Raw genomic sequence first — 22,762 nt, forward strand, 5'->3', positions numbered from 1 at the left:
TGTGTTGCTGCGTGTGTATGAGTGTAAAACTATATGTGTACATACATTTATAGTTGATGTATTTACCAATTACTAAATTTCTCTGCGTATTTCTGACACACAGACATTGTTATATGATTTTATTGAAGCTTTCACCGTGATTGTAAAACGTCAAGAAATTCAATAAACTAATAAATCTAAGTAGAAACATCAGGTACATACCATACGTAAATACGTATACCTGCAGCAAATACCTATACCTGAAGAGGCGAAATAAAGAAAAAAGAATCATTTATGAATTGCAGTGGTGGGGAAAAACTACTATATAAATGGGTAAATTTTCTTCAATTTATCAGTTATTTTCAAATTTTCAACTGAGACGCATCGTGTCAGATTCAAACTTTGGTTTCTTCTGTCAAATACCATACTCCAGTCTAAGACACTACGATACTAGTACACTATATAGTTTCTGTGAAAAAAGAAAAAATGTAAGTACGATTGAATTCTTTTTAATAGTGAAATATACCAATTTTTTCCATAATAATAAATAAGCAAATCTTGTGTGATTGTAATTAATAAGTAATTGAAAATTGTGAGTGATATATGTGAATTTATTTAATGTAATGAATTAACGATCGACACATTTTTTTTTTTTTTTTTTTTTTATAAATATAACAAATTAATATCCAAAAAGAAATTTTTAGATTATACTTTGATTCTAATTGCAAAAATAAATATTAGTAGGATAGTTCCAGGTCTTTAAAACTTTAACGAGTATTTAATCTCTACATTAAAAACAACTTATCTAATTTCTTAATTAAAAACAAACAAACAGTATTGTTTATTAGTTCTTTTTTTTGTCTTTTAATAATTGTCAGTTCTACTATTAAAAATATTTGAAAATCTGACTATATTTACAACATATAAGAATGAGTCATCTCCTCATCCAGAATTATTCTATTATTATTATTAATATTATTATTAAATTTATCTCTTGGCCAATATAAAATAAATAATTAAATATAAAAATAACTTTTTTCTGTACAGATACATCAATTATCAAAAATGAACGGAATGATGGCAGCAAACTATTTTCTTCTACCAAACAACGACGATGAATATCCAGAAGAAATTTTACAATTAACACTACCACAACTACCGTCAAATTATATTTGGATGGCAATTTCTTGCACTTGCAACAGACATCATGTGCACTTCCCAGTACCGATTGAACATCCGATTCATCACGTTGGCCCTAGTTATGTTGAAATTGATGATGAAATACCTATCGAAAATGATCTACCAATCGGACTAGAAGAAAGGGAACCGGATGCCATAAGACGAGAGTATCGACGAAGACGATACTTTCAACATATGGAATTCCAACAAAAAGAACAAGAACGTATAGAACGAAGAAGACGAGAAATGAGATATTTACAACTTGCAGCACAACAAGTTGTAAATCGATATGAACAAAGAAATGAAGAAGAAGATGAAGGGCAAATAAATCCACCACCATTGGAAGCAATTCCACTAGAAGATCAGCCGGAACCAATCTTCTTGGAAGAAAATCTCATGGAAGAAAGAATAGAGCCATCAGTGAACGAACCACCTGATGTTCACAATAATTTAGAAGAAAATTTAGATCGTTAAAATAAAATCTATAATTAAATTATTTTAATTGAAAATAGTTAATAGACACAATAGTTATAATAAATTATATAATAAATTAAAAAAGTAAAAGAGAGAAAGCATGAGAAAATGAAAGAGAGAGAGAGAATATGTGTGCATGTGTGTGTGAGAGAAAGAGATACATAACGATGTAAATTCATGTATAAAATTCTTTTTTTTCAACATTTCTAATGATTTACTCTTTCAGTATTAAAATTAAAAAAGTTATTAAAAATGTAATAACTTCCTGTACTATTTTTTATACATGACTTTACAAAAAATATTTTAATAAATGCATATCAAAAATCTAACTTATATAATATATATAGCAACATATCAATATTGTAAACCAACATTGTAATAAATCCAATCTATGTGTTTCTTTTATATGAATGTGTAAATGTTTCTTTTTCGTATTTTATACTTTAAATATAATAAAATATTAAATATGAACTATGAAGAAATATTTTTGATATTGTGCATAGAAATTTTTATACAACCTTCATCTTTGTAATTCCAATCTGAACAGGAAGGCATACTTGTGCACTTGAATATTAAGAAAAATATTTGACGAAGCTTTAAAAAGCATTCAACATTTCTTGTGCTTCTTTCTTAGCTTGAACATCTTCGTGGGTTGTAGTCGGATATTCTGTGGTTAATTTTAAATATCTGAGAGCATCTTCTTTCCTACCTAATTTTAAATAAGTTTTTGCAAGCATAAGTAAATTATAACTATAAAAATTAGGACTTGTTTCTTCTGCCTTTTCAAAATATATTAATGCCTCTTCAAAGGATGAATTCGGAGGTTCTTCAAATACTAATGATGCAATTTTTCTTTGATACCATGCTAAATCAGATACTTGATAACACCAACTGCCAAGCATGTACAAAGTAGTAGGGTCCTTTGGATTTAATTCTATTGCCCTCTATGATAAAAAAATAAGAAATAAAAACAAAAAAAGGAATTCTGGATAATGCATTATTAAGGTAGATAAAACATAAATAGCATACAAGCATATGCTTCTTAATGCTGTATAACTGTTGTATCCTAGACTTCATGCCTTCCATAGCACTTTTACTATCAAGTAATATTGACATCCATTTTTGTACAGCATAATGATCCTCTTTGATATTAATTGCAGTTTGTATCAAATTATAAGCTTCTAGAATCATTTCTTTTGCTTCTGATTCATTAGCTGTCTTTGACAAATTATATAAAACCCTACTCAAACGCCATAGAATCTCTACGTCCTCATTATGCTAGATATACAAAAAATAAATAATATTTCATAAAAAATAAAACAAAGAGCACTCGATACCTTGTAGTATAACTCTATACCTTGTAATTTGATAAATGTTTATATAATTGCTTGTATAAGCCTTGGTCAAACAAAACATCTGCCGTTATAATATAACTTTCTTTCGTAGCAATTTTTTTTACTTCGTTATTATTCTCTTTCTCTTTCTCTTTGTCTTTTGTGGATTGAAAAGTCCAAAGAGCCATCATAGTGGGTACTACATAAGTCAGTTTATTACTGAAGTTACACTTCTGATTCTGTTAATAACAAAAAGTCATTAATTATTAAAAATCATTGCCATTTCATTTCTAAAGAAAAAAAAAATTGTTCGATTACCGTTTGTACTACTAAAGCAACTTTGCACATATCGAACCTTTGACATATTTTGATCGAGGTCATGAAACGAAACACTTTCGACAACATTGTCAAATATAAACAAATAAAATTCATATAAAAATTATCAAATACACATAATTTATTCTTTACTTATATATATATATATATATATATATACATATACATTATATTTTAAAAGCTAGGCGAGAGAAAGAGAAATGGATCACGAATGAACAACCGTGCAAGAAGAAAGCATATATCACTACTATTTGTTCCTACTTGGAGATTAGAATGATCGAGCGTAAACAGAGTTATGGAAATAACCGACAATTTTTTTTAACGAAAATGAAAGATAAATGTCAGTATAGGTACGTATGTATAAACATTAAATACAAGAGAATAACGCCCCCTGGTATTCAGTATATCAACTCTACTTGACATTTATTTAAAGAATATATAATGCATATCTAATACTGTAATATGATTTTTTTTATTTATTATTTAAACAATAACAATTCTTTTGCGTGAATTGCAAAGTGATAAAACTCCCAGGTCGATAATATAGATATTTAATATCGATACAGAGAGATATTTAATATCGCAACGACACTATTATAACCAACTTCAATATGTTAAGTATCGATCTATTCAGTGATATCTCTTCTTCAGTGTGTACATAGTTGAAATTGATGATAAAGAAAGAAAAGTTATATTAAAGAAATAATTATTATAATACATATATATATATATATATATATACATAATCGATTAGTGCAGTCGTTGCTACTTTTTAAAGTATACAATGGAAACGATATTAGAGCAACAACGACGTTATCATGAAGAAAGAGAACGTTTGATGGATGCTATGGTGAAAGAAATGCTTTATAAAAAGCCAGGACATCGTGAAAATATAAATTCTGAGCATAGATTAAAGATGTTGTTAGATCAGTATATGGATAGTACTGCAAATTTACAAGATTTGTACGAAGATAAAGATGGTCAAAGAAAAGAGGAGGTAAGAGGTTATGTTTTTGCATCTCTATGAGCTAATAATTTTCTCTTTTTAATAATTTTTATACAATTTCCAGGTACAAGCACTTTCAGGCCCCAACGAATTCTCAGAATTTTATTCTCGCTTAAAATCAATTAAAGAATTCTATCGTAGACATCCAAATGAAATTAGTGTACCCATGTCCGTTGAATTTGAAGAATTAGCCAAAATGAGAGAAAATCCTACGGAGGAATTATCTAATCTTGTAGAATTCACCGACGAAGAAGGTTATGGGAAATATTTAGATCTCCATGAATGTTATGAAAAGTATATTAATCTTAAAGGAATCGAAAAGGTTGATTACATCACTTATTTGTCTACCTTCGATCACTTGTTTGATATTCCAAGAGAAAGAAAAAATGCTGAATACACGAGATATGTCGAAGCCCTTTTATCCTATTTAGTTGATTATTTAAGTAGAGTTAGACCTTTGCTGGATATAAATGCAGAAATTGAGGAAGCCAATAAGGATTATGAGACGCAGTGGGAAAATAATACTTTTCCAGGATGGCCGAAGGAAACTGGAAGTGCATTGACACACGTTGGAGCACATTTGGAACTATCCGCTTTTTCATCTTGGGAAGAGCTTGCATCCCTTGGATTAGATAGATTGAAATCTGCATTAATGGCTTTAGGTTTAAAATGTGGCGGTACTTTGGAAGAAAGAGCCCAGAGACTTTTTAGCACAAAGGGTGAAGCTTCTCTTGATCCTAATTTATTAGCCAAAAATAAAAACAGAAAGTCTGGTAAAGGGAAAGATACTGAGAAACAGAAGGAGATTGCAAGGTTAGAGTCTCATGTTTATAGACTCGCAGAATTGGTATCTAGTCAAAGAGTAGCTACAAAAGAAAATGTACAAAGGAAACAAGCTAGAACGGAAGGTGAACGGGGTGATTCCGATGCAGAAGCAAGTGCAAGCGAATCCGAAGAAGAAGATGATAATGAAGTACCTTATAATCCTAAAAATTTACCTCTCGGATGGGATGGCAAACCTATACCATATTGGTTATATAAATTGCATGGCCTTAATATTAGTTACAATTGTGAAATCTGTGGAAATTTTACATATAAGGGACCAAAAGCTTTTCAAAGACATTTTGCAGAATGGAGACATGCTCATGGTATGCGTTGTCTCGGCATTCCAAATACCGCACATTTTGCTAATGTAACTCAGATAGAAGATGCTCTTGCCTTGTGGGAAAAACTTAAGACGCAGAAGCAAGCCGAACGGTGGCAACCAGAACAAGAAGAAGAATTTGAAGATTCTCTTGGCAATGTGGTCAATCGTAAAACATATGAAGATCTTAAAAGACAAGGCTTGCTATAAAATAAGATATCAAAGTAGAAGTTTATACAATTAATATTATCTATATAGAAGGAAGCTTTGCTTATTGCGTAATCGATAAAATAAGGTTTAATAAAAAATATGATGTAAAAATTAAATTGTTTAATATAATATGGCTTATCGTTTGTAATCCATTATTCTATGTTCATCTATGATTTATTATTTAAATTGCCTTCTCATTTCAATTCCTCGATAGTTCTCTTATATTCCTTTGATTGATTTAAAGTCAGTTTCAAGCTACTAGGGGGGGCTTTGCCCGAAACATTGAAAGGGCCAGATTCTCAACAACCAATGATTACACAATTTTAAAATTCTAACCAGCCAAAAATTTCGAAAGCGCCATCTGATAGGAGAAGAAATATTTCTGGCTAGCAACGCCGATTGTACGATGGTGTTAATTTCTACGGTGTTCCGAAGAAGGTCTATATCGGTTTGTACATCGATTGGTGATCGTTTTTATATGCTTACTATTAATAACCGTATATATTTATTTGAATTAGACGAATATTGATTAATCGTTAATAAAAATGTTAGACATATATTTTTCATATATAATATCGTTTTAACAAAATTAATGTTTTGAATTTCTTCCTGCCGTTTTATAACCACGTGTTTTGAATTTTATCGTTCTAGCCGAAATCAAAGCTTAATGTAAATGACTTTACGAGCCATTGAAATAAAATTTGCAGAAGACGTTAAGAAATGCCATATTAAAATGAAAAACCGTTACGACGACATACTATGTATATTTAAATTTTGGTAAATATTACGACTGTACAGATTAAGCTCGTCACCCCGTTATAGAGGCATGCTGAAGCAAAATGACGGAATTTGTGGAAGGTTGGATTTTAGGACACACATTAGGAGAAGGTGCTTATGGCGAGTGAGTATATTATTTTCTATATTAAACGATAGAAACATTTTCAATTAGATTTACAAATTTTATATTTAAAATTTAATTGTATGTATTTTCTTTTTTCTTTTCTTTTTCTTTTCTCTAATTTGCGTACGTATTCTATCCTTTCAAATATTGCATCTTCGTCTCATAGTTCTTAAGAAAAAAAATAATAAAAAGTGTTAAAATAATTTAATGTTTTATTTATCTACCTAACATTTATTTCGTAAGATATTAATTGAACATTGAGAAGCTTTTTCTAATGGGCAATTTTTTCTGTCATAGATATATTATTGGCTTTTATCAATACTACATTAAAAATATAAGGATTTTCACCTTTGTAAATTATGTTTCTTAAGTTCACTTTAGAATGCTCCTCCATAACACCAAACAAATTTTTATTTTTAATACGATTCTTTTTCTTTTTATATATGTATATATATATATGTATATATATATATATATGTATATATATATATATACATATACATATATATATACATACATACATACATACATACATACATACATACATACATACATATATATATATATTTTTTTTTTTCAGAGTTAAGTTAGTTATAAATAAGACTACGGGCGAAGCTGTTGCTATGAAAATGATAGATGTACAAAGACATCCAGATGCTCGACAATGTGTGAGAAAAGAAACTACTATTCATAGAATGTTGTCAAATCCTAATATTATACAGTTTTTTGGAAAGCGCAGCGAACCAACCATGGAATATATATTTTTAGAGTATGCTTCTGGCGGAGAACTTTATGATAGAATTGGTTGGAAACATTAACATAATTTTATTTATACTATGTCTGTAATGTAATTGTAAAAAAAGAAAATAATTTTTCTATCCTTCTCAACAGAACCTGACATTGGTATGCCAACCTATGAAGCTCAGAGATATTTTAAACAATTAATTAATGCAGTTGAATATCTACATAGTCGAGGAGTTGCGCATAGAGATCTCAAACCAGAAAATTTATTATTAGATGATAATGATAATTTAAAAATTACTGATTTTGGATTAGCAACCATTTATCGTGTACAAGGAAAAGAACGTACTTTAGAAAAAAAATGTGGAACATTACCGTATGTGGCACCAGAAGTTCTTGTGCAAGCTTATTATGCTGAACCTGCTGATATTTGGTCTTGTGGTATAATTCTGGTGTCCTTACTTTGTGGAGGTAAGTATTACATTTTATTTCACTTATGTTGTTTTTATATATTATTATTATATTCGATTTCTATATGTTTGGCGTTATAAATTATAAATAAATGAGAAAGATCGTTAATATTTATCGCTCATAGATCAATGTGCCTTGTAGTTTGAATTAAATAAAACTTCTAATGCGTAGCTTACATTCCTTAGTTTTTAACTGGTCCATCTCTGAAATATAGAACTGCCTTGGGATCAATCCTTGGCAGAATGCCCAGAGTATATGGCATGGAGGAATGGAAAATACATGTCACTTACACCATGGAAAAAATTGGATAACTTAGAATTATCTTTAATCAAAAAAATCCTTGCACACGTACCATCTACTAGATATACAATAAAAGAGATTAAAAATCATCGATGGTTTCTTTTGCAATTGGAAAAAGGTATTCATGATAATTAGATTTTATATTAGTAATAAATTATTTTTCAAATTTTTATGGTCACTTGAACTACATTACAAAATGTATCAGTGTTTACTTAGTCAGGTACTGAGTGACTTTGAGCATATACAAAATTACCCAAAGCTGCTTGGTACCTAACTGTGTGGACATCTGTTTCTACGGATTTTCTCTTTTTGTTTATTAATGTAAGTATTCGAAATTTGAAAGAGACATTCTCTCATGTTTCTATATACTATTCCATATCACTATCACTGATATTATTCTTTTTTCAGCAATATAATTACAAATGTGTTGTTCACCGTTTCATTATGACGGCAATATTATAAATAGCTATTGCCTTTTCTTTGGTAATACAGCTCTATGATTTTAATTAATGGTCATAAAGCTAGATTACCAAAGCAAAGAGCATCGGCATATACATCCAAGTGAAGTGAAGAGTAAAATTAAAAAAAATAACCGTGGTATTAAGTAATAATATATTACTCTATAATATGATAATTCATATAATAAAAATAAAAGTGATATTTCACTTTTTTTTTGCTGCAGATGATTTAAGTAGTAGATATAGTGTGCCTGCTAGGAACTGTACTCAAACAGATGGAGAAAATCCATCAAGATCTTGTTTATCACAACCTGACTTAGTTGGGGAGGAAAATGTTAATATTGGGAATATGAGATTAGATGAAAGATCAGGTTTCTCATTTTCTCAACCTGCTCACATTGAAGATTTGCTACTTTGTACTCAACCAATGCAATGTACTGCGCATGCAAGTCAAGTAAGTTTATATGTTAAATCGTTTGTGTGCATTTATTTATATATACACACATTGTGTATATTGATTCACATAAATATGAATAATGCAATCTATATTATGTATATTTTAGCAAACACCTTTCCAACAACTTGTAAGACGTATGACTAGATTTTTTGTGACAACAGACTTCGAAATGACAGTAAAAAGATTATTGAATTGTTTACAATATGAGAGTTATACTTATCGTATTAACGATTTTCGCATTGTAAGTAGTTTAATTAATATTATTTTGTGATATTATTTTCCACACAACGTGCAACTTTGTGCATAATATTCTTTCAGATTACTATATCAACCGTAGACAAAAGAAATATGCCTTTAGTGTTCAAAGCGAACGTTGTTGAAATGGATAATAAATTATTGGTAGATTTCAGATTGTCAAAAGGTTGTGGTATTGAGTTTAAAAAAAAGTTTGTTAAATTTAAATCTCTCCTCACTGATATTATTTTAAAAGTTCCTGTTACATGACATGTGTTACCTATGTATATGGAAATCATGACTAGATAAGATTTTTTGTGTCTATTAACAATGGAATTTAATGATTATGTTCTTATATATATTTTTTTTATAAAATACTTATATGAAGTTATGCTATATTGTCTTATCTTTCAGAATTACCTCCTTATTCCCTTTTCTAATCTTTCAAGTGAATCTTTGTTTCTGCAATGAAAAATGAAATTAAAACTAAACATGAATATTTGAAGATTTACAAATTTCTGTTCACATTGATCTGACGGAGTCAATATTGAAAATATTACATTATTTGCTTAGTAAGTTTTAGACAAAAGATTTTATTTATATTTTTTAGGAATGTAATTAAAAATATTTTATTTCCTAGTTTGAATATATTCCCTAGAATTAGGTAAATATCTTGCTTACGTGTCTGTAACCTATTATATAGGTTAGAATTATATAGACCGTCTTTAAAGAAATCAATGCAGTGATCCAAACGTTTTATTAAAGACACAAAAATTGTATATTTATAATGAATATATAAATAATTTTTAAGTACAATTAGAGAAAGAAAATGTTATTTCTAAAATATTTAATATTTATAACAAGTGGTACATTAGTATTTTTATTTACATGTTATATTAACTTAGCCTATTTGTTGGATGTATTTGGACAATTGTTTTCATTTAATGCCTTTAAACTAAACTATGATTATATAGTTGGTACGTTTTATCTATAGTTAACACACAAATAGTTACAATAAGCTAATATTTTCCATTGTTCATCTTCTAATTGTTTCTTTTGCAGTTGGAGCTGGAACTTCTGGTGCAATTATTGCTGCAAGATTAGCAGAGAATGGACAAAGTGTGTTATTAGTAGAAGCTGGTGGTACAGCACCACCATTTTTAGATATACCCTTATTGTCACCATTATTACAAAACAGTATATATGATTGGCAATATATAACTGTACCCCAGCATAATGCTTGTAAAGCTTTAAAAAACAATGTATGTAAATAACACAAATTACAATATTTTGTATTAATATCTAATAATGTGTTCGTTTATAGCAAAGTAAATGGCCAATGGGAAAAATTCTTGGAGGAACGAGCAGATTGAATTATATGACATATGTACGTGGACATCCTCAAGATTATGCCAACTGGTTTCCTGATTTTAATGGTATTTATATAATATAACTTTATGTATTTTTGTATCACGTTCTACATCTGCTGCACTATTAATATTTTTATACCATATAGATATAATTATATCATTATAGATTATATAATTGGGAAAAATGATTCAGTGAAAATACAAAAATCAAGATGGCATACTGATCTTGTTAATGCGATATTAAAGGGTATAGTGGAAATTGATGGAAAAGTTAGTAATATAAATGAAGCTTTAGATACAGGTGCTAATATATTTTATTAAACTGTTAATAATGTATAAAATCTATAAGAATATCTAGAAGTTTATTAATTTAGGTTTCATGAAGGTTCAATTATTTGCTGATAATGGAAGAAGATGGAGTACGGATGATATGTTATATAGAAAATATCAACATACTTTGGACATTATTACTCATGCACGAGTTGATAAAGTATGTTTATCATATTTATTACATGTAAACTATATATTTCTATTTAATATATACATACATATATATATATATATGTATATTATATATTTTAATAGGTTTTACTAAATTCAAAAAAGGCTACAGGAATACAGTTTACAAAATTTGGTAAAACTTCCAAAATCACAGCTAACGATGGTGTCATCGTTAGTGCTGGTGTAATTGGTAGTCCAAAATTACTGATGCTCTCTGGAATAGGCCCAGAAAAATATTTAAAAGATGTGAATGTAAATTCTTTTTACATTTACTTTAGAAGTAATGTTTTCCATAATTATTTAAAATTAATATTCTAATGTAAAAACTGTATAATTTATTAGATCAAAGTGATCAATGACTTGCCAGTGGGTCAAAATTTAATGGATCATGTTCTCACTGGTATTGATTTAGTAAGACTGAAGACAAGTTTATCTATCAGTATGACTAATGTTCTTAATCCTATGGCACTATTAAATTATTTCTTTTTTGGCAAAGGTAAATAATTATAATATAATGAAGGAGGAAGAAATACATCTAATATTATCATTTTAGGACCATGGACATCCTCGGGTATTGAAGTTTTAGGAACATTTCACAGTACTTTACAAGAAAATAAATTTTCAAAACCAGATTTACAATTAATGATATTACCTCTTGGTATATCAACGGATTATGGCATAGTTCTCAAAGAAGCAATGGGAATATCTGATGAGGTAATAATATAATTTAAAGTTTGAGCTTAATTAGGAAGATATCAATTGAAACTAATACATGTAAATAATGTACATTTATTATATTTTTTTTTTTTTTTTTTTAATAGGTGTATGGTAAATACTTCTCACCTTTAGAGAATGATAATGTTGTAACAATTGCACCAGTTTTGTTACATCCAAAAAGTTTAGGAGAAATGAAACTTCGTAGCAAGGATCCTTCTGATGAACCTTTAATTGATCCAAAATATCTGTCTAATAAATACGATATTGATGCTCTTATAGATGGTAACAACAATGTTTGATAATTGATTAATTAATGAATTTATTATTTATCATATAATAAATACATTATGCGTTTTACAGGTATACAATATTTAAAGAAGCTCATTAACACAAATGCCATGAAAAAGTTAGGTGCATCTCTTTACAAAAAATCTTTTCCAGGCTGTGAGGCTAATGAATTTGATTCTTTAGAATATTGGGAATGCTATGTACGGCATTTATCATTAACTGCTTATCACCCTGCAGGTACATGTCGTATGGGAGATGTTGTTGATACATCGTTCAGGTAAATAAGAGATTAGTTACTTTTTAATATATATTTTCAAAAGTAATCATTCATTACTAATTCGCACTATAAAAAAAATCCACTTTATATTAATTTAGTTTTGATGCTTTTATTGAGAAATAAAAATTTATTGTAGGGTATATAATATAAAAAATTTATATGTTGTGGATGCATCAGTATTACCATCTCTACCTAGCGGCAATATAAATGCTGCTCTCATAATGATGGCAAAAAAAGCTGTTGATATTTTAAAACAAATAAAAAATAAACAATTGCACAGTTTTAGGAACTATAATAATACATCTCTGTTATGTTATACATTTAATATTTGCAATAGATTTTGTTATCCATAATTAACTTGAATTTCTTAAATTAATATTATTATTTTTATCTGCAATATATTACTTGTATTTAAAAATAAGAAAATATTTCGTTATTCTAAATAACAAGAACGATGTTTAAGATATATTCAATAGGGAAGTCTTCCTATATATTATATTACATTTTAGTTTTATAGAAATAATTATTTAGTTATTTAATTAATTATTATTCTCTATAATAAGATTGTACATATATGCTCATACAAATAATAATATTATGATTATTAATCATTTTTAATACTACGATTATAAAACTAAATATTTTTTATAATACAATTAAAAAAGAAAAAAATAACTGAAAAGATGTATTTATTGAAATTAAAAGAATTTTCTTTTTTCAAAATTTCACCCATCAAGAATACAAACAATAATCCATAATTTAAAGCAACTTTTACTTCAAAACAAAGTTATTATATCAGAAGTTTAGTTATTATAATATTCAGAAAAGTATTAGCTCTTTTTTAAATAAATGTATCCCATTGAAGAAAAAATATATACCTTCTCTTCATTTTATCAGATTTATATTTTTAAATATTAATAATGTCTTCTACTATTTTTATAATTACTATGTTTTGAATAATCACTTGAATGACTACTATTACTTCTACTTTCATAGGATCTATGTTCTTTATGGTGATCATATTTGTTATTTTCATGATCACGATGATAAGGATGATAACTTCTAGAATGTCTATCATCACGATGAGTATCAATTTTGCCAGTATACGAAACTGTATTTTGTACTATATTCGTAGGAAGCATACCTGAACCTACATTTGGCATAAAGTTTCCTATAAACGTTTGCTGACCCAAATGAAGTAGATGATTTAAATTATAAATGTGTTCCTGTCTTTGTTTTTCTACTTGCGGTAATTCTATGTTATTTCTTGTTTTCATATTAATAGTCCGGTCAAATAATCTTGTCCCATCAAAAAGGTCTAAAGCATATGGTACAGAACTTACATGTTTATATGTTATAAATCCATAAGTTCTGTGCTTCCCATCACGATCTTTAGGAATAGCAACCCTTTGTACTGGACCACCCTATGGCAATGAACAAATTATAGATTTATGTTAGGTATACAGATATTACATAAATAACCCTATACTATATCTTTCCCGGTATTCTTGTTATTTATACGAATAAAACAAGAATCAACCTGTAAAAATAATTCGTAAAGAATATTCTCTGTAACTTTGTCACTTAAATTTCCACACCACAATGTACGTATATCGTCATCCATTTTGCTATATTTTCATCGTTTCATTCGCTTAATCATTGAGACTTTATTCTGTATATTTAGAGAAGCTTCCTAAAATCCGTGGTAAATGTTTATTCTTGAAAATGTTATTGCACGTTCCGTAACATAATTAATTTTAACAAGGAAAAATAGAAAATTAATATAATTTTTCGTTAAATCACAATATTCCACAAAAAAAATTATTATTTACAAATAATATTTATACTTATAGAATTTTCTATAGATGGTACATACATAAAACGATTGTATGCATATCGATACATTATAACGCTCGCGATTGGACAGCTAAACTCAGTACAACCAATCAAGAGTCTCGTTATCAATCCAATCGCTAACTCTGATTGATTGTATAACGCAGTCAGTATGTAAAGGTATATACAACATAATTTAATTTCTTTTTTAAATATACGAATATTTACACGGATTTATTATTTTTTAGCTTTTACGAAATAAGACAACAAATGATAAAAAGAAATTTTAGAAATTCTCTTCAAAAGAAAGAAAGAGAGATATGTTTACTCGTCGCTCATTGGTTGATAGAAAGTTGTAATTGATCGTATCGTTCAATCACACACGACGTCATCGTTCGCATGATAGTGGCAGTAGTGTTTTCCACCATCTTTAACTTTCTTGTTTGAGTAGCTGAAGAAGACTGCTGGACTTTCATTTCGTGCCGCAAAGAAGATAAATTTGCTTCATTTCGAATCAATGAAGGTGAAATAAATTGATCAAACGATCAAATCCAAAAAACTGGATTGCAATATAGATCAATCTTCGATTTGTTGGTCTTTTTAAAGGTAATATATTTTATTTAATCGTTATACCTGCGACAATGCAAATGCGTATTTCCATATTGGCGTCTATGCGATAAAAATGAATATTATCATAAAATTTAAATTGCGCTTATTTTTACATGCGATGTAACATTTTTCTTTTCATTCAGTAATCTACAAATATATGACGTTCGATTTTAATATTATTAAATGAAGCTGTCGAATGTAAGAAACATTATCATTACATCAATTCGAAGCATTTTATAGCTATTATGAATTTGAATAATCGAATAATGCTGTACAATTAATATAAATATAATTGATAAATTTAAATTTGGTAGTTCTTTTGTTTCGTTGTCTAATTAGGATTGCGTTTTAATTATACGTAATATACTGTGAATGATTGCTTTTTATTTAATAATCGATATAGTATTGAGTATTTCTATAAAAATAATGTGGATATAATAAAACAACCAAAATGTTTTATTTAATATGGATATAGTTCCAAGTATTGCTTTTTATTTAATGTGGATGTAGTGTTGAGTATTGCCTATATAATATTGAGTATTGTAATGCAAATAATATGGATATAGTCCCAAGTGTATTGCATATTATTTCATGTGGATGTAGTTCTAAATATTGCTTTTTGTTTAATGTGGATATGGTATTGAATATTGTAGTACAAATAATATGGATATAGTCCTAAGTATCGCATATTATTTCATGTGGATATAATTCTAAGTGTTGCTTTTTTTTTTTTAATGTGGATATGGTATTGAGTATTGTAATACAAATAATATGGATATAGTCCTAAGTATCGCATATTATTTCATGTGGATGAATAATGTTTCTAAGTATTGCTTTTTATTTAATGTGGTGGATATAGTATTGAGATATTGCCTATATAATGTTAAATATTGTAATACAAATAATATGGATGTAGTTCTAAGTATTGCCGAGATAATAATATAATACGAAAGATTCAGTTTTATTTAATATGAGTATTGTATTAAGTATTGCAGAAGAAAATAATATGGATTCTGTACTGAGTACTATTAGGTTAGAAAGAATGATACTGAATATTGCGATTCAAGTAATATATTTTAGACAGTCTTGGCATTGTTTTTTATTAATCAGTTATATAGACTCATGATCATTAATATAATTGAATAAAGATTTAGTTGAGAGTATTACCTGATCGATATTAGTATAATATTTAGAATTGATAGTTAATTATTATGAAAATAAAACTGAATTCTATTCATTGGTTAATTAAATCTTGGATTTATCTTTACTACAGATAAAATTTTTATATGAGATTAATGACAAAACTTTAGTAATAGATTTAACAGTGATAAGCCTATGTTACATATATTTTTTTTATAGAAGATGAAGAGGAGTAGTTCTAGTCTTGGAAGTAATGATGAGAGGCGAAAAGAATTGCGCAAAGATGATCATAACAGTCAACCACATTCAAGATTGGAGGAAGGAAGACAGAGACGAAGACAACAATGGTTAATTCAGCAAGAACTAGAAAGAGAACATGAAAGATTAAAACAAAAAATGATATTAGAATATGAATTAAAACGAGTTCGTGAACAAGGCGCAAGTCACAGCAGAGGAAGATTAACGGATGAAAGTAATAGTAAAAGTAGAACTAGAGATAGATCTTTAGAAAATGTATGTATAAAAAATGCTACAGCTACAAGTTCTAAATCACCAGCTATACCAGGGAAGTAAGTAAAGTTATTACATATATGAATACAACTCGATTTAAACAATATTTATATTCCGAGAGGGTTCAATTAATACTCGATTTAGTTTAAATAGATACATACGAATTTTGAATATTTAGATCAAATACTTCATGTGGTACAACATCCCTATTCAAAGGTCCAGAAGGAATTCAAATAAGCGAAAAAGAACTTCATTGTATAAAAGTAGATATTCATAGAAATATACCTGTGAAAGGACAAATAAGTGAATTGCAACGGGACATTATTAATCCTGAGGATGTAATCATAATAAGAAGAAGCGGTAAACTATTATATTACTTTATGTTTATTCAGAGACCAAATATCAATGAAAAGAGAAATAGTATAGGATGTTTGACTGCAATGAAAATATATTAAAATATATAGAAACACATATGCTGTTCTACTGTTTTATAGATACAATAATAGACCTTTTAAGGCATAATATAAATAATGAGTATATTTTCAATCGTGAATATACTTGTATTTCTGTTCTTTCTTATTTAAAATCTGCATTATATTCGTTATTAACATATAAATGGTCCTTCACAAGTTTTGTCTTTAAAAAAAAAAAAAAAAAAAAAAAAAAAAAAGAAAGAATTTTTCTAGATATTTTAGGGTAATATTTATTATTCTTTCCGCGTGCGTCACTTGAAGATACTTATTATAGTAATATTCCACTATGAAGATAGCAGAAGATAAGACATCGTCTATTATAATCACAATTTTTACTTATATATAAATTTTCATATTTAATAATTAATTTCTGTTTATCCATTCAGGATATAGTTCACTTCAAATGCAACGCTGGATTATGAATTATTCATACAGTTAAGTGTAAGCACGACTTTATAGATATTACAATTGCTAATATTGATTTGCTTAATATTTCCTTTGCTTTCTACTCTTCTTCTTCTTTTATTATTGAGCAATATATTGCATATAATTGAGATTATTCTTTTTTTTTTTTCATACATTTTAAATTCATAAGTATTCATAAATATATACTTTTTTAATACATGATGATCAAAGGATTATGATTGCAAATATTATAACATTCAAGTTAAGGATATATCCTTGTAATATGTGTGTGTATATATATATATATATATTTGTAAAGAGAAATATTCTATATTTATACGTTTTTATTGCATATCTTTTATTTATATAGATTTTATTACATATTTGAATTGATAACTTTCTTGCATGATTAATAATTCTTTATGAAATACTAATATGGTCCATCAGTTGAAAAATCATTTGTGGCATGACAATATTTTTTTAAAAGGATATTAAAAATATTGAGAATTCTTCAAAATCAAGCCTTTATTCAACTTGAAGATTATTTATTTAAAAAAATTTATGTGTTATTATAACTACATCATGTATATAATTTGCTTCGTAAAATTAAAAAAAAAATATTGATTACTAAAGTTCTGTCGTACAGTGAACAGTGCTATCTTTGTGGAAATATCTTGTGTACTAAACTGTCTATGTTTTAGTGTATATAGACAAAGATAGAAATATTTCTGTATGATAGTGTGGTTGTAATTACATTTATTTGTGATAGTGAATTAATTTAATTAGAATTACATTGTCATAAGCTGAGAAATGTTATAGAAAATGAACGTCTCGGAAGATATGTAAAACAGTGATATTAACAGTGCAGTGAATTTCATTAATTAAATTATTTTTTCATTGCTATATTGTTAATTTATTCATATCTGTGTTTTTAGTAGTGTCCAAGTGCTATTTTTACTAATTGGAAATATTTCATCAGGAAGACCAACCCAGTGAAGATATTGAGGAGTTTTATTTCAGCAATCAAAATTTTTGATCTTAATCAATATATGAAATTAAAGTTGATAAATATATTAAATTAAAATTGATTGATATAATATATAACACATAGAAGATTAATATAAAAAATAGGGTAAAGTGAATGAAAGAATCTTAGAAAGTTTCATATGTAGCATTTAACTTAATTATTTTTATTGAGCTTTGATACAGAATATTTCATAATATTTTTATAAAGAAACTATAAATGGTATAAGAACATGTAACAGATATGGTAAATGTTTAATATTTATATAAAATATTAATAATGCATAAAAATTTAAATGACACGATTTACAATTATTTAAAAGCACTCAGATTATCACAATAACAGAGTTAGTGCAAAAAATGCAGAATGCTTATGTTATTTGCTATTGCTTTCTCGCTTTATATATTAAATATTTTATAGTTGTACACATGTATAATTAATTCTTTCATTTTATGTGTGTCGAGTAGGAGAAGGATCGAAGCCTATATTTGAGCGAGAAGAAATAGAGAGTACTTCCAAGAAAGTTGAAGAAATTAAAGAACGTCGTACGGTGACAGCTGTAGAAAGTGGAGATTCAGGTGGTTTATATAATTAGTAAATATGAAAATTATATGTGTTTCCAGGATTGAGTTTTTTTTACTCTTCAACATTTGATATCAGTTAACAGGTCAAAATCCTTTAGAAGACGCTCTCCATCCTCTAATTCATTACGACACCGTAGTCAACGTTCTTCATCTTATCGATCCAAGTATGTAGTTGGGTTAATAGAAAGGATTTATATGGATATGTATATGTGTGTATATATATATATATACATATATATATATATATATATATATTAGTATATAACATAATTACTATATATATATTAGTATATAACATATTTACTAATACATATATATTAATACGTATTAATACATAATACATTAATATGGATATAACAAAAATAATAATTAATTTTGGAATAAATGGAATAAGAAGTGGATTCTATACAAAGTATTGTAAAGTTCGTTAATTAGATAGTATTGCTCAAGATCATGTCGAGTATTGCAATATATGGACATATATTTTTGTGTCCTTCAATCAAATGTTACAGGTATATACAGGGTATTTTTGAAAAAGAATCTTAAGAAATCGCCATAGAAAATTTTATAAAATGATCCTATATATAAAGGATTAAACATATTACTGGACATTCTTTTCTTAAAAAAATAGAAGAAGGTTACAGTGTAATATCAATATTCTTTGCACTCATACTTATTTTATTTTATTTTATTATGCTTGTTCAATTTTCATTTTTCATTTTTCATTTTTCATGAATGCTACCTTTCATTTATAAGGATTAATAATTTAGCTATCCTTTCAAACACATTCCCAGAGTACAGTATATATTTAGCCTTTAGCTTTAATTAATATTATAATCGATATACACCATATATATTTCTCTTAAATAGAAATGTGATTACACGTTTTACAAATGTCTTTATACATAATATACACTTATGGATGCAAGATGTAAAAAAAGTAATGTACAGTGATGTCTACATTCTCAATGTAAGAAAACATTGAGGCATGTATTTCTGTTTTGTAGAATAATTATCATATTTATTGCAGATAATTATAGATTTACTTTAAAATTCAAAATCCATTTGAATTTTACTTTATGCATGTTTGCTTTTTGTTACTATAATTTGTTTTGTTCTAGCTTTACTAATGCTTCACAAGGATTGGCAGAAGAGACACGAACAACGATATGGATGAAACTCTATTGTGTAGTGTATTAGTTTACACATGCTTCTTTTCATTAATCATGCTATTTATTCTTGTTCATACAATTTTTTTCTTGCGACATACTTATAGTACAAGGGCTTTTGTTAGGGCTTTTATTGTAACCTTCTGATCATCACATTGCTTATCACAGTACTTATTAAATATCTCTGCTTATTCGATAGACATTTGTCTCCTTGTTGACATATGTACTTTGATATAATTCAATATACATAATTATTTTAGAGTTATGTTACGAGGTGAGTCGTATACACTGTAAATATATTACATTATTTTTTCATTATATATACAAATAATTATTTTTTATTCTATTTTCTTTTATGAAATATGTTATTTTTCTTCTTATTTAAATAAGGTATATTAAATATGTCCAAATAGATCCATACTTTGAGAATATATATATATATATGCATGATCTGTTATTATCCTGGCATATAGATGTTTTGTATAATAAATTCAAGTGTGAATTGTTTAATACTTTTACAGATATAGGCAATATTTATTGTAAAGATTTTATTTAATCCATAACACTAAAAGAAGATTACATTTAACTGATATATTTAATTTTACACTGAAATTCTAGTCGTAATAATAATCATTAACAATAAGAACGATGTGGATATAAAAATAAAATATGGATTTTTTAAATAGAGTATTGCTATAATTTATAGATTACATTCGTGTGATATACCGAGGAGTCTTTAGTGACATTTTTCTTATATATTAATAAAAAATTATAAAATTATACGTTTTGAACAAATTATCATTTATTGAAGAAAATATTAAGATCGGTACATGACACATATGTTGGAAATATATTTCTATTCGATTATTTATTGGAATGTTTTATTATAGATCCAAAGATTCAAAAGATTCAAGTTATAAATTTGATCGTTATACTAGCAGAACAAGTGATGGGTAATTTATCTATTTTATCTTAAAATACATGTCTTGACGATTGGTTACAAGAGCTTAATATTAAAATATTTAAAAATATTATATGTTTTGCAGAGGTCAAAGAAGAGAAAGAAGAAGAGAAAGAAGTAGAGAAAGAAGTAAAGAAAGAAGAAACAAATACAAGGGAGACGATCGTTCAAGCGGCAGATACAGATCATCTCGAAATAGAGAGAGCCCATTTCAAGAATATAGAGATCATCGACGTGATTCTTATTCCAAGCAAGATTTTCGTCATAGGTGAGCATAATGAAAGAAAGAAAATAGAAGAGCATAGTATTGTTTTTTTTATGTCGATATAATCAAGTTTATACATTTACTATAATTAAAATAGAAATGAATCGCGTAAGGAAGAGGGAAGCAATAGCAGCAATAAATCCAGAAATCGTCCAGTAGGTAACAGAGAAAGGGAAAGAAGGTCTAGATCTCGTTCTAGTAGATCTCGTTCTAGATCTCATTCTAGATCCAGAGATAATAGGTACAGGGAGCGACAAATGGTACCATGCCATCCATTCAACCAGGTGCCTTATCCTGTTTATTATGGGGTACATATTATGATACATTGATTATTCTCCTAATTATTGTAATTAATAAACAAAAAACGATATAATCAATATGTAAACTTTTTTCAGCCACGACCTATGATGGTAGAACCAATAATGTCGATTAGGGGCCGAATTCCTATGGCTACAGGCAGATTACCTCATCCGCTAATAAGACAAATAAGACCATTTCCACCTCGTATTATACCACCCAACGTATATAGATTAGGTCCCCCACCTAATTACAGTAAGTTCTTCTCTAGGATAAGCTGTATGATAACAACAGTATTCAAAAGAAAACTTTTCTTCTCAGGATTTGGACCAATGTTTTAATGTGAAAAATTACAAGAGGAACGATATTTTAACCTTTACTTTTATACAATACATATATTTTATCTTACGTTTATTATTTATATGTGCCTTAGCAGTACATTTTTAATGTTAATTTTAAACAATTCTCTTTTAAATTTTTATTATTTTGTTTAAATGCGATAATCTAGAGAGTTAGATTTTTATCATCTTTTTGTGGATAAAATAAGTGTATCGTGATATATAAATGTGTTTATTTAAAAACAATAAATGACGATCGATAATTTGATTAAATTTAAGAAGTGTTACATCGATTGATGTTAGAAGGATTCATGGTAAATGATATGTATTTACCACGATATTTAAAATGCAAAGAACTAATTCAAAATAAAGCGCCTCTTAAGGGAACCAATGAGATACCAGTATTATTTTTTTATGTTTGCACTAGTCAATCACGGCTCGACTTTCGCTTTCTACTGTTACAGCCAATGGCTAGACTTTATTTCCCACAGTTACAGCCAATTATGGCTCGACTTGGATTGCTGCTTTAACAGCCAATCAGCGAACAATTTTCTGGCGCCAAATACTTGGAGACAATGGCGTCATTGCTTCTGAACTCTCGTCGTACTTTCTTTTAATTAAGCGTTACAACAAATATTAGGTAAGCTTATGTATCATTATTCGTATAATAAACATTTGAATATGTACATTTTGTAAAATTTAAGCGATTAATATCATAAATTGTTTTTATTCCTTTCTATTTATGTATTATAACGGTTTTGGCGGTTGCTAGGTAAC

General features: G+C 27.6%; 7 protein-coding genes across 12 annotated transcripts; 5 read left to right on the forward strand and 2 right to left on the reverse strand.

The window, feature by feature from the left end:
• The first annotated feature begins 308 nt into the window (after nucleotides 1-308).
• On the forward strand, nucleotides 309-1,632 carry LOC146872438 (uncharacterized). The gene is made up of 2 exons (XM_085662525.1): nucleotides 309-467; nucleotides 1,027-1,632. Exons 1-2 carry the CDS (start codon nucleotides 309-311, stop codon nucleotides 1,630-1,632), a joined length of 765 nt encoding a protein of 254 aa, XP_085518651.1.
• A 365-nt stretch (nucleotides 1,633-1,997) lies between these two features.
• LOC118445373 (regulator of microtubule dynamics protein 1) lies at nucleotides 1,998-3,619 on the reverse strand. The gene is made up of 4 exons (XM_035874756.2): nucleotides 3,285-3,619; nucleotides 2,990-3,205; nucleotides 2,662-2,910; nucleotides 1,998-2,576 (listed from the first exon to the last, which is right to left on the reverse strand). Exons 1-4 carry the CDS (start codon nucleotides 3,396-3,398, stop codon nucleotides 2,229-2,231), a joined length of 927 nt encoding a protein of 308 aa, XP_035730649.2. The 5' UTR covers nucleotides 3,399-3,619; the 3' UTR covers nucleotides 1,998-2,228.
• Nucleotides 3,620-3,937: 318 nt separating this feature from the next.
• On the forward strand, nucleotides 3,938-5,791 carry noi (splicing factor 3a subunit 3 noi). Its single transcript, XM_035874746.2, has 2 exons — nucleotides 3,938-4,299; nucleotides 4,373-5,791. The coding sequence occupies exons 1-2, from the start codon at nucleotides 4,087-4,089 to the stop codon at nucleotides 5,660-5,662; spliced, it is 1,503 nt and encodes a 500-aa protein (XP_035730639.1). The 5' UTR covers nucleotides 3,938-4,086; the 3' UTR covers nucleotides 5,663-5,791.
• Nucleotides 5,792-5,924: 133 nt separating this feature from the next.
• Nucleotides 5,925-9,794, forward strand: grp (serine/threonine-protein kinase grp). Of its 2 annotated transcripts, none has more exons than XM_035874750.2 (8): nucleotides 5,925-6,110; nucleotides 6,461-6,563; nucleotides 7,144-7,367; nucleotides 7,455-7,775; nucleotides 7,990-8,193; nucleotides 8,758-8,987; nucleotides 9,097-9,231; nucleotides 9,309-9,794. In XM_035874750.2, exons 2-8 carry the CDS (start codon nucleotides 6,502-6,504, stop codon nucleotides 9,492-9,494), a joined length of 1,362 nt encoding a protein of 453 aa, XP_035730643.1. In that variant the 5' UTR covers nucleotides 5,925-6,110; nucleotides 6,461-6,501; the 3' UTR covers nucleotides 9,495-9,794. The 2 variants fall into 2 exon arrangements, with proteins under 2 accessions (XP_035730643.1, XP_085518649.1); XM_085662523.1 differs by having other exon boundaries at nucleotides 6,067-6,209; nucleotides 6,314-6,563.
• Nucleotides 9,795-9,860: 66 nt separating this feature from the next.
• LOC118445366 (glucose dehydrogenase [FAD, quinone]) lies at nucleotides 9,861-14,591 on the forward strand. 4 transcript variants are annotated; one of them, XM_035874741.2, is made up of 12 exons: nucleotides 9,863-10,201; nucleotides 10,287-10,486; nucleotides 10,549-10,660; nucleotides 10,761-10,895; nucleotides 10,969-11,084; nucleotides 11,180-11,347; nucleotides 11,438-11,591; nucleotides 11,649-11,809; nucleotides 11,917-12,094; nucleotides 12,173-12,377; nucleotides 14,231-14,390; nucleotides 14,459-14,591. In XM_035874741.2, the coding sequence occupies exons 1-11, from the start codon at nucleotides 10,054-10,056 to the stop codon at nucleotides 14,352-14,354; spliced, it is 1,701 nt and encodes a 566-aa protein (XP_035730634.1). In that variant the 5' UTR covers nucleotides 9,863-10,053; the 3' UTR covers nucleotides 14,355-14,390; nucleotides 14,459-14,591. The 4 variants fall into 4 exon arrangements, with proteins under 4 accessions (XP_085518647.1, XP_035730634.1, XP_035730635.1 ...); XM_085662521.1 differs by lacking the exons at nucleotides 14,231-14,390; nucleotides 14,459-14,591 and adding an exon at nucleotides 12,514-12,825 and having other exon boundaries at nucleotides 9,861-10,201; nucleotides 11,180-11,341; XM_035874739.2 differs by lacking the exons at nucleotides 14,231-14,390; nucleotides 14,459-14,591 and adding an exon at nucleotides 12,514-12,824 and having other exon boundaries at nucleotides 9,865-10,201.
• Nucleotides 13,064-14,246, reverse strand: LOC118445374 (splicing factor 3B subunit 4). Its single transcript, XM_035874757.2, has 2 exons — nucleotides 13,918-14,246; nucleotides 13,064-13,801 (listed from the first exon to the last, which is right to left on the reverse strand). The coding sequence occupies exons 1-2, from the start codon at nucleotides 13,999-14,001 to the stop codon at nucleotides 13,292-13,294; spliced, it is 594 nt and encodes a 197-aa protein (XP_035730650.1). The 5' UTR covers nucleotides 14,002-14,246; the 3' UTR covers nucleotides 13,064-13,291.
• A 57-nt stretch (nucleotides 14,592-14,648) lies between the features above and the next one.
• Nucleotides 14,649-22,373, forward strand: LOC118445369 (uncharacterized). 2 transcript variants are annotated; one of them, XM_035874747.2, is made up of 11 exons: nucleotides 14,649-14,816; nucleotides 16,179-16,528; nucleotides 16,648-16,829; nucleotides 17,329-17,376; nucleotides 18,839-18,949; nucleotides 19,032-19,119; nucleotides 21,015-21,077; nucleotides 21,171-21,353; nucleotides 21,448-21,658; nucleotides 21,746-21,902; nucleotides 21,969-22,373. In XM_035874747.2, exons 2-11 carry the CDS (start codon nucleotides 16,182-16,184, stop codon nucleotides 21,986-21,988), a joined length of 1,410 nt encoding a protein of 469 aa, XP_035730640.1. In that variant the 5' UTR covers nucleotides 14,649-14,816; nucleotides 16,179-16,181; the 3' UTR covers nucleotides 21,989-22,373. The 2 variants fall into 2 exon arrangements, with proteins under 2 accessions (XP_035730640.1, XP_035730641.1); XM_035874748.2 differs by lacking the exon at nucleotides 17,329-17,376 and having other exon boundaries at nucleotides 14,650-14,816; nucleotides 21,969-22,371.
• Nucleotides 22,374-22,762: the final 389 nt, after the last annotated feature.

Source organism: Vespa mandarinia, chromosome 18 (genome assembly GCF_050613455.1).
Source record: "Vespa mandarinia isolate Hongniang chromosome 18, ASM5061345v1, whole genome shotgun sequence".
Taxonomy (NCBI): Eukaryota; Metazoa; Arthropoda; class Insecta; order Hymenoptera; family Vespidae; genus Vespa; species Vespa mandarinia.

Excerpts from the sequence above, each read along its gene's own strand:
- grp (XM_035874750.2), top strand. The coding sequence starts at position 6,502 with ATGACGGAATTTGTGGAAGGTTGGATTTTAGGACACACATTAGGAGAA. Across the intron at positions 8,194-8,757 it reads TCTTTTGCAATTGGAAAAAG|ATGATTTAAGTAGTAGATAT; the intron begins GTATTCATGATA and ends TTTTTGCTGCAG. Across the intron at positions 9,232-9,308 it reads GTATTAACGATTTTCGCATT|ATTACTATATCAACCGTAGA; the intron begins GTAAGTAGTTTA and ends ATATTCTTTCAG.
- LOC146872438 (XM_085662525.1), top strand. The coding sequence starts at position 309 with ATGGGTAAATTTTCTTCAATTTATCAGTTATTTTCAAATTTTCAACTG. Across the intron at positions 468-1,026 it reads TCTGTGAAAAAAGAAAAAAT|ATACATCAATTATCAAAAAT; the intron begins GTAAGTACGATT and ends TTTTCTGTACAG.
- LOC118445374 (XM_035874757.2), bottom strand. The coding sequence starts at position 14,001 with ATGGATGACGATATACGTACATTGTGGTGTGGAAATTTAAGTGACAAA. Across the intron at positions 13,802-13,917 it reads TTTACGAATTATTTTTACAG|GGTGGTCCAGTACAAAGGGT; the intron begins GTTGATTCTTGT and ends TCATTGCCATAG.
- noi (XM_035874746.2), top strand. The coding sequence starts at position 4,087 with ATGGAAACGATATTAGAGCAACAACGACGTTATCATGAAGAAAGAGAA. Across the intron at positions 4,300-4,372 it reads ATGGTCAAAGAAAAGAGGAG|GTACAAGCACTTTCAGGCCC; the intron begins GTAAGAGGTTAT and ends TACAATTTCCAG.
- LOC118445366 (XM_035874739.2), top strand. The coding sequence starts at position 10,054 with ATGTTATTTCTAAAATATTTAATATTTATAACAAGTGGTACATTAGTA. Across the intron at positions 11,592-11,648 it reads TTATTTCTTTTTTGGCAAAG|GACCATGGACATCCTCGGGT; the intron begins GTAAATAATTAT and ends TTATCATTTTAG. Across the intron at positions 11,810-11,916 it reads CAATGGGAATATCTGATGAG|GTGTATGGTAAATACTTCTC; the intron begins GTAATAATATAA and ends TTTTTTTAATAG.
- LOC118445369 (XM_035874747.2), top strand. The coding sequence starts at position 16,182 with ATGAAGAGGAGTAGTTCTAGTCTTGGAAGTAATGATGAGAGGCGAAAA. Across the intron at positions 18,950-19,031 it reads TGTAGAAAGTGGAGATTCAG|TTAACAGGTCAAAATCCTTT; the intron begins GTGGTTTATATA and ends ATTTGATATCAG. Across the intron at positions 21,903-21,968 it reads AGGTCCCCCACCTAATTACA|GATTTGGACCAATGTTTTAA; the intron begins GTAAGTTCTTCT and ends TTTTCTTCTCAG.
- LOC118445373 (XM_035874756.2), bottom strand. The coding sequence starts at position 3,398 with ATGAATTTTATTTGTTTATATTTGACAATGTTGTCGAAAGTGTTTCGT. Across the intron at positions 3,206-3,284 it reads TTGCTTTAGTAGTACAAACG|AATCAGAAGTGTAACTTCAG; the intron begins GTAATCGAACAA and ends TGTTATTAACAG. Across the intron at positions 2,911-2,989 it reads AACATTTATCAAATTACAAG|CATAATGAGGACGTAGAGAT; the intron begins GTATAGAGTTAT and ends TTGTATATCTAG.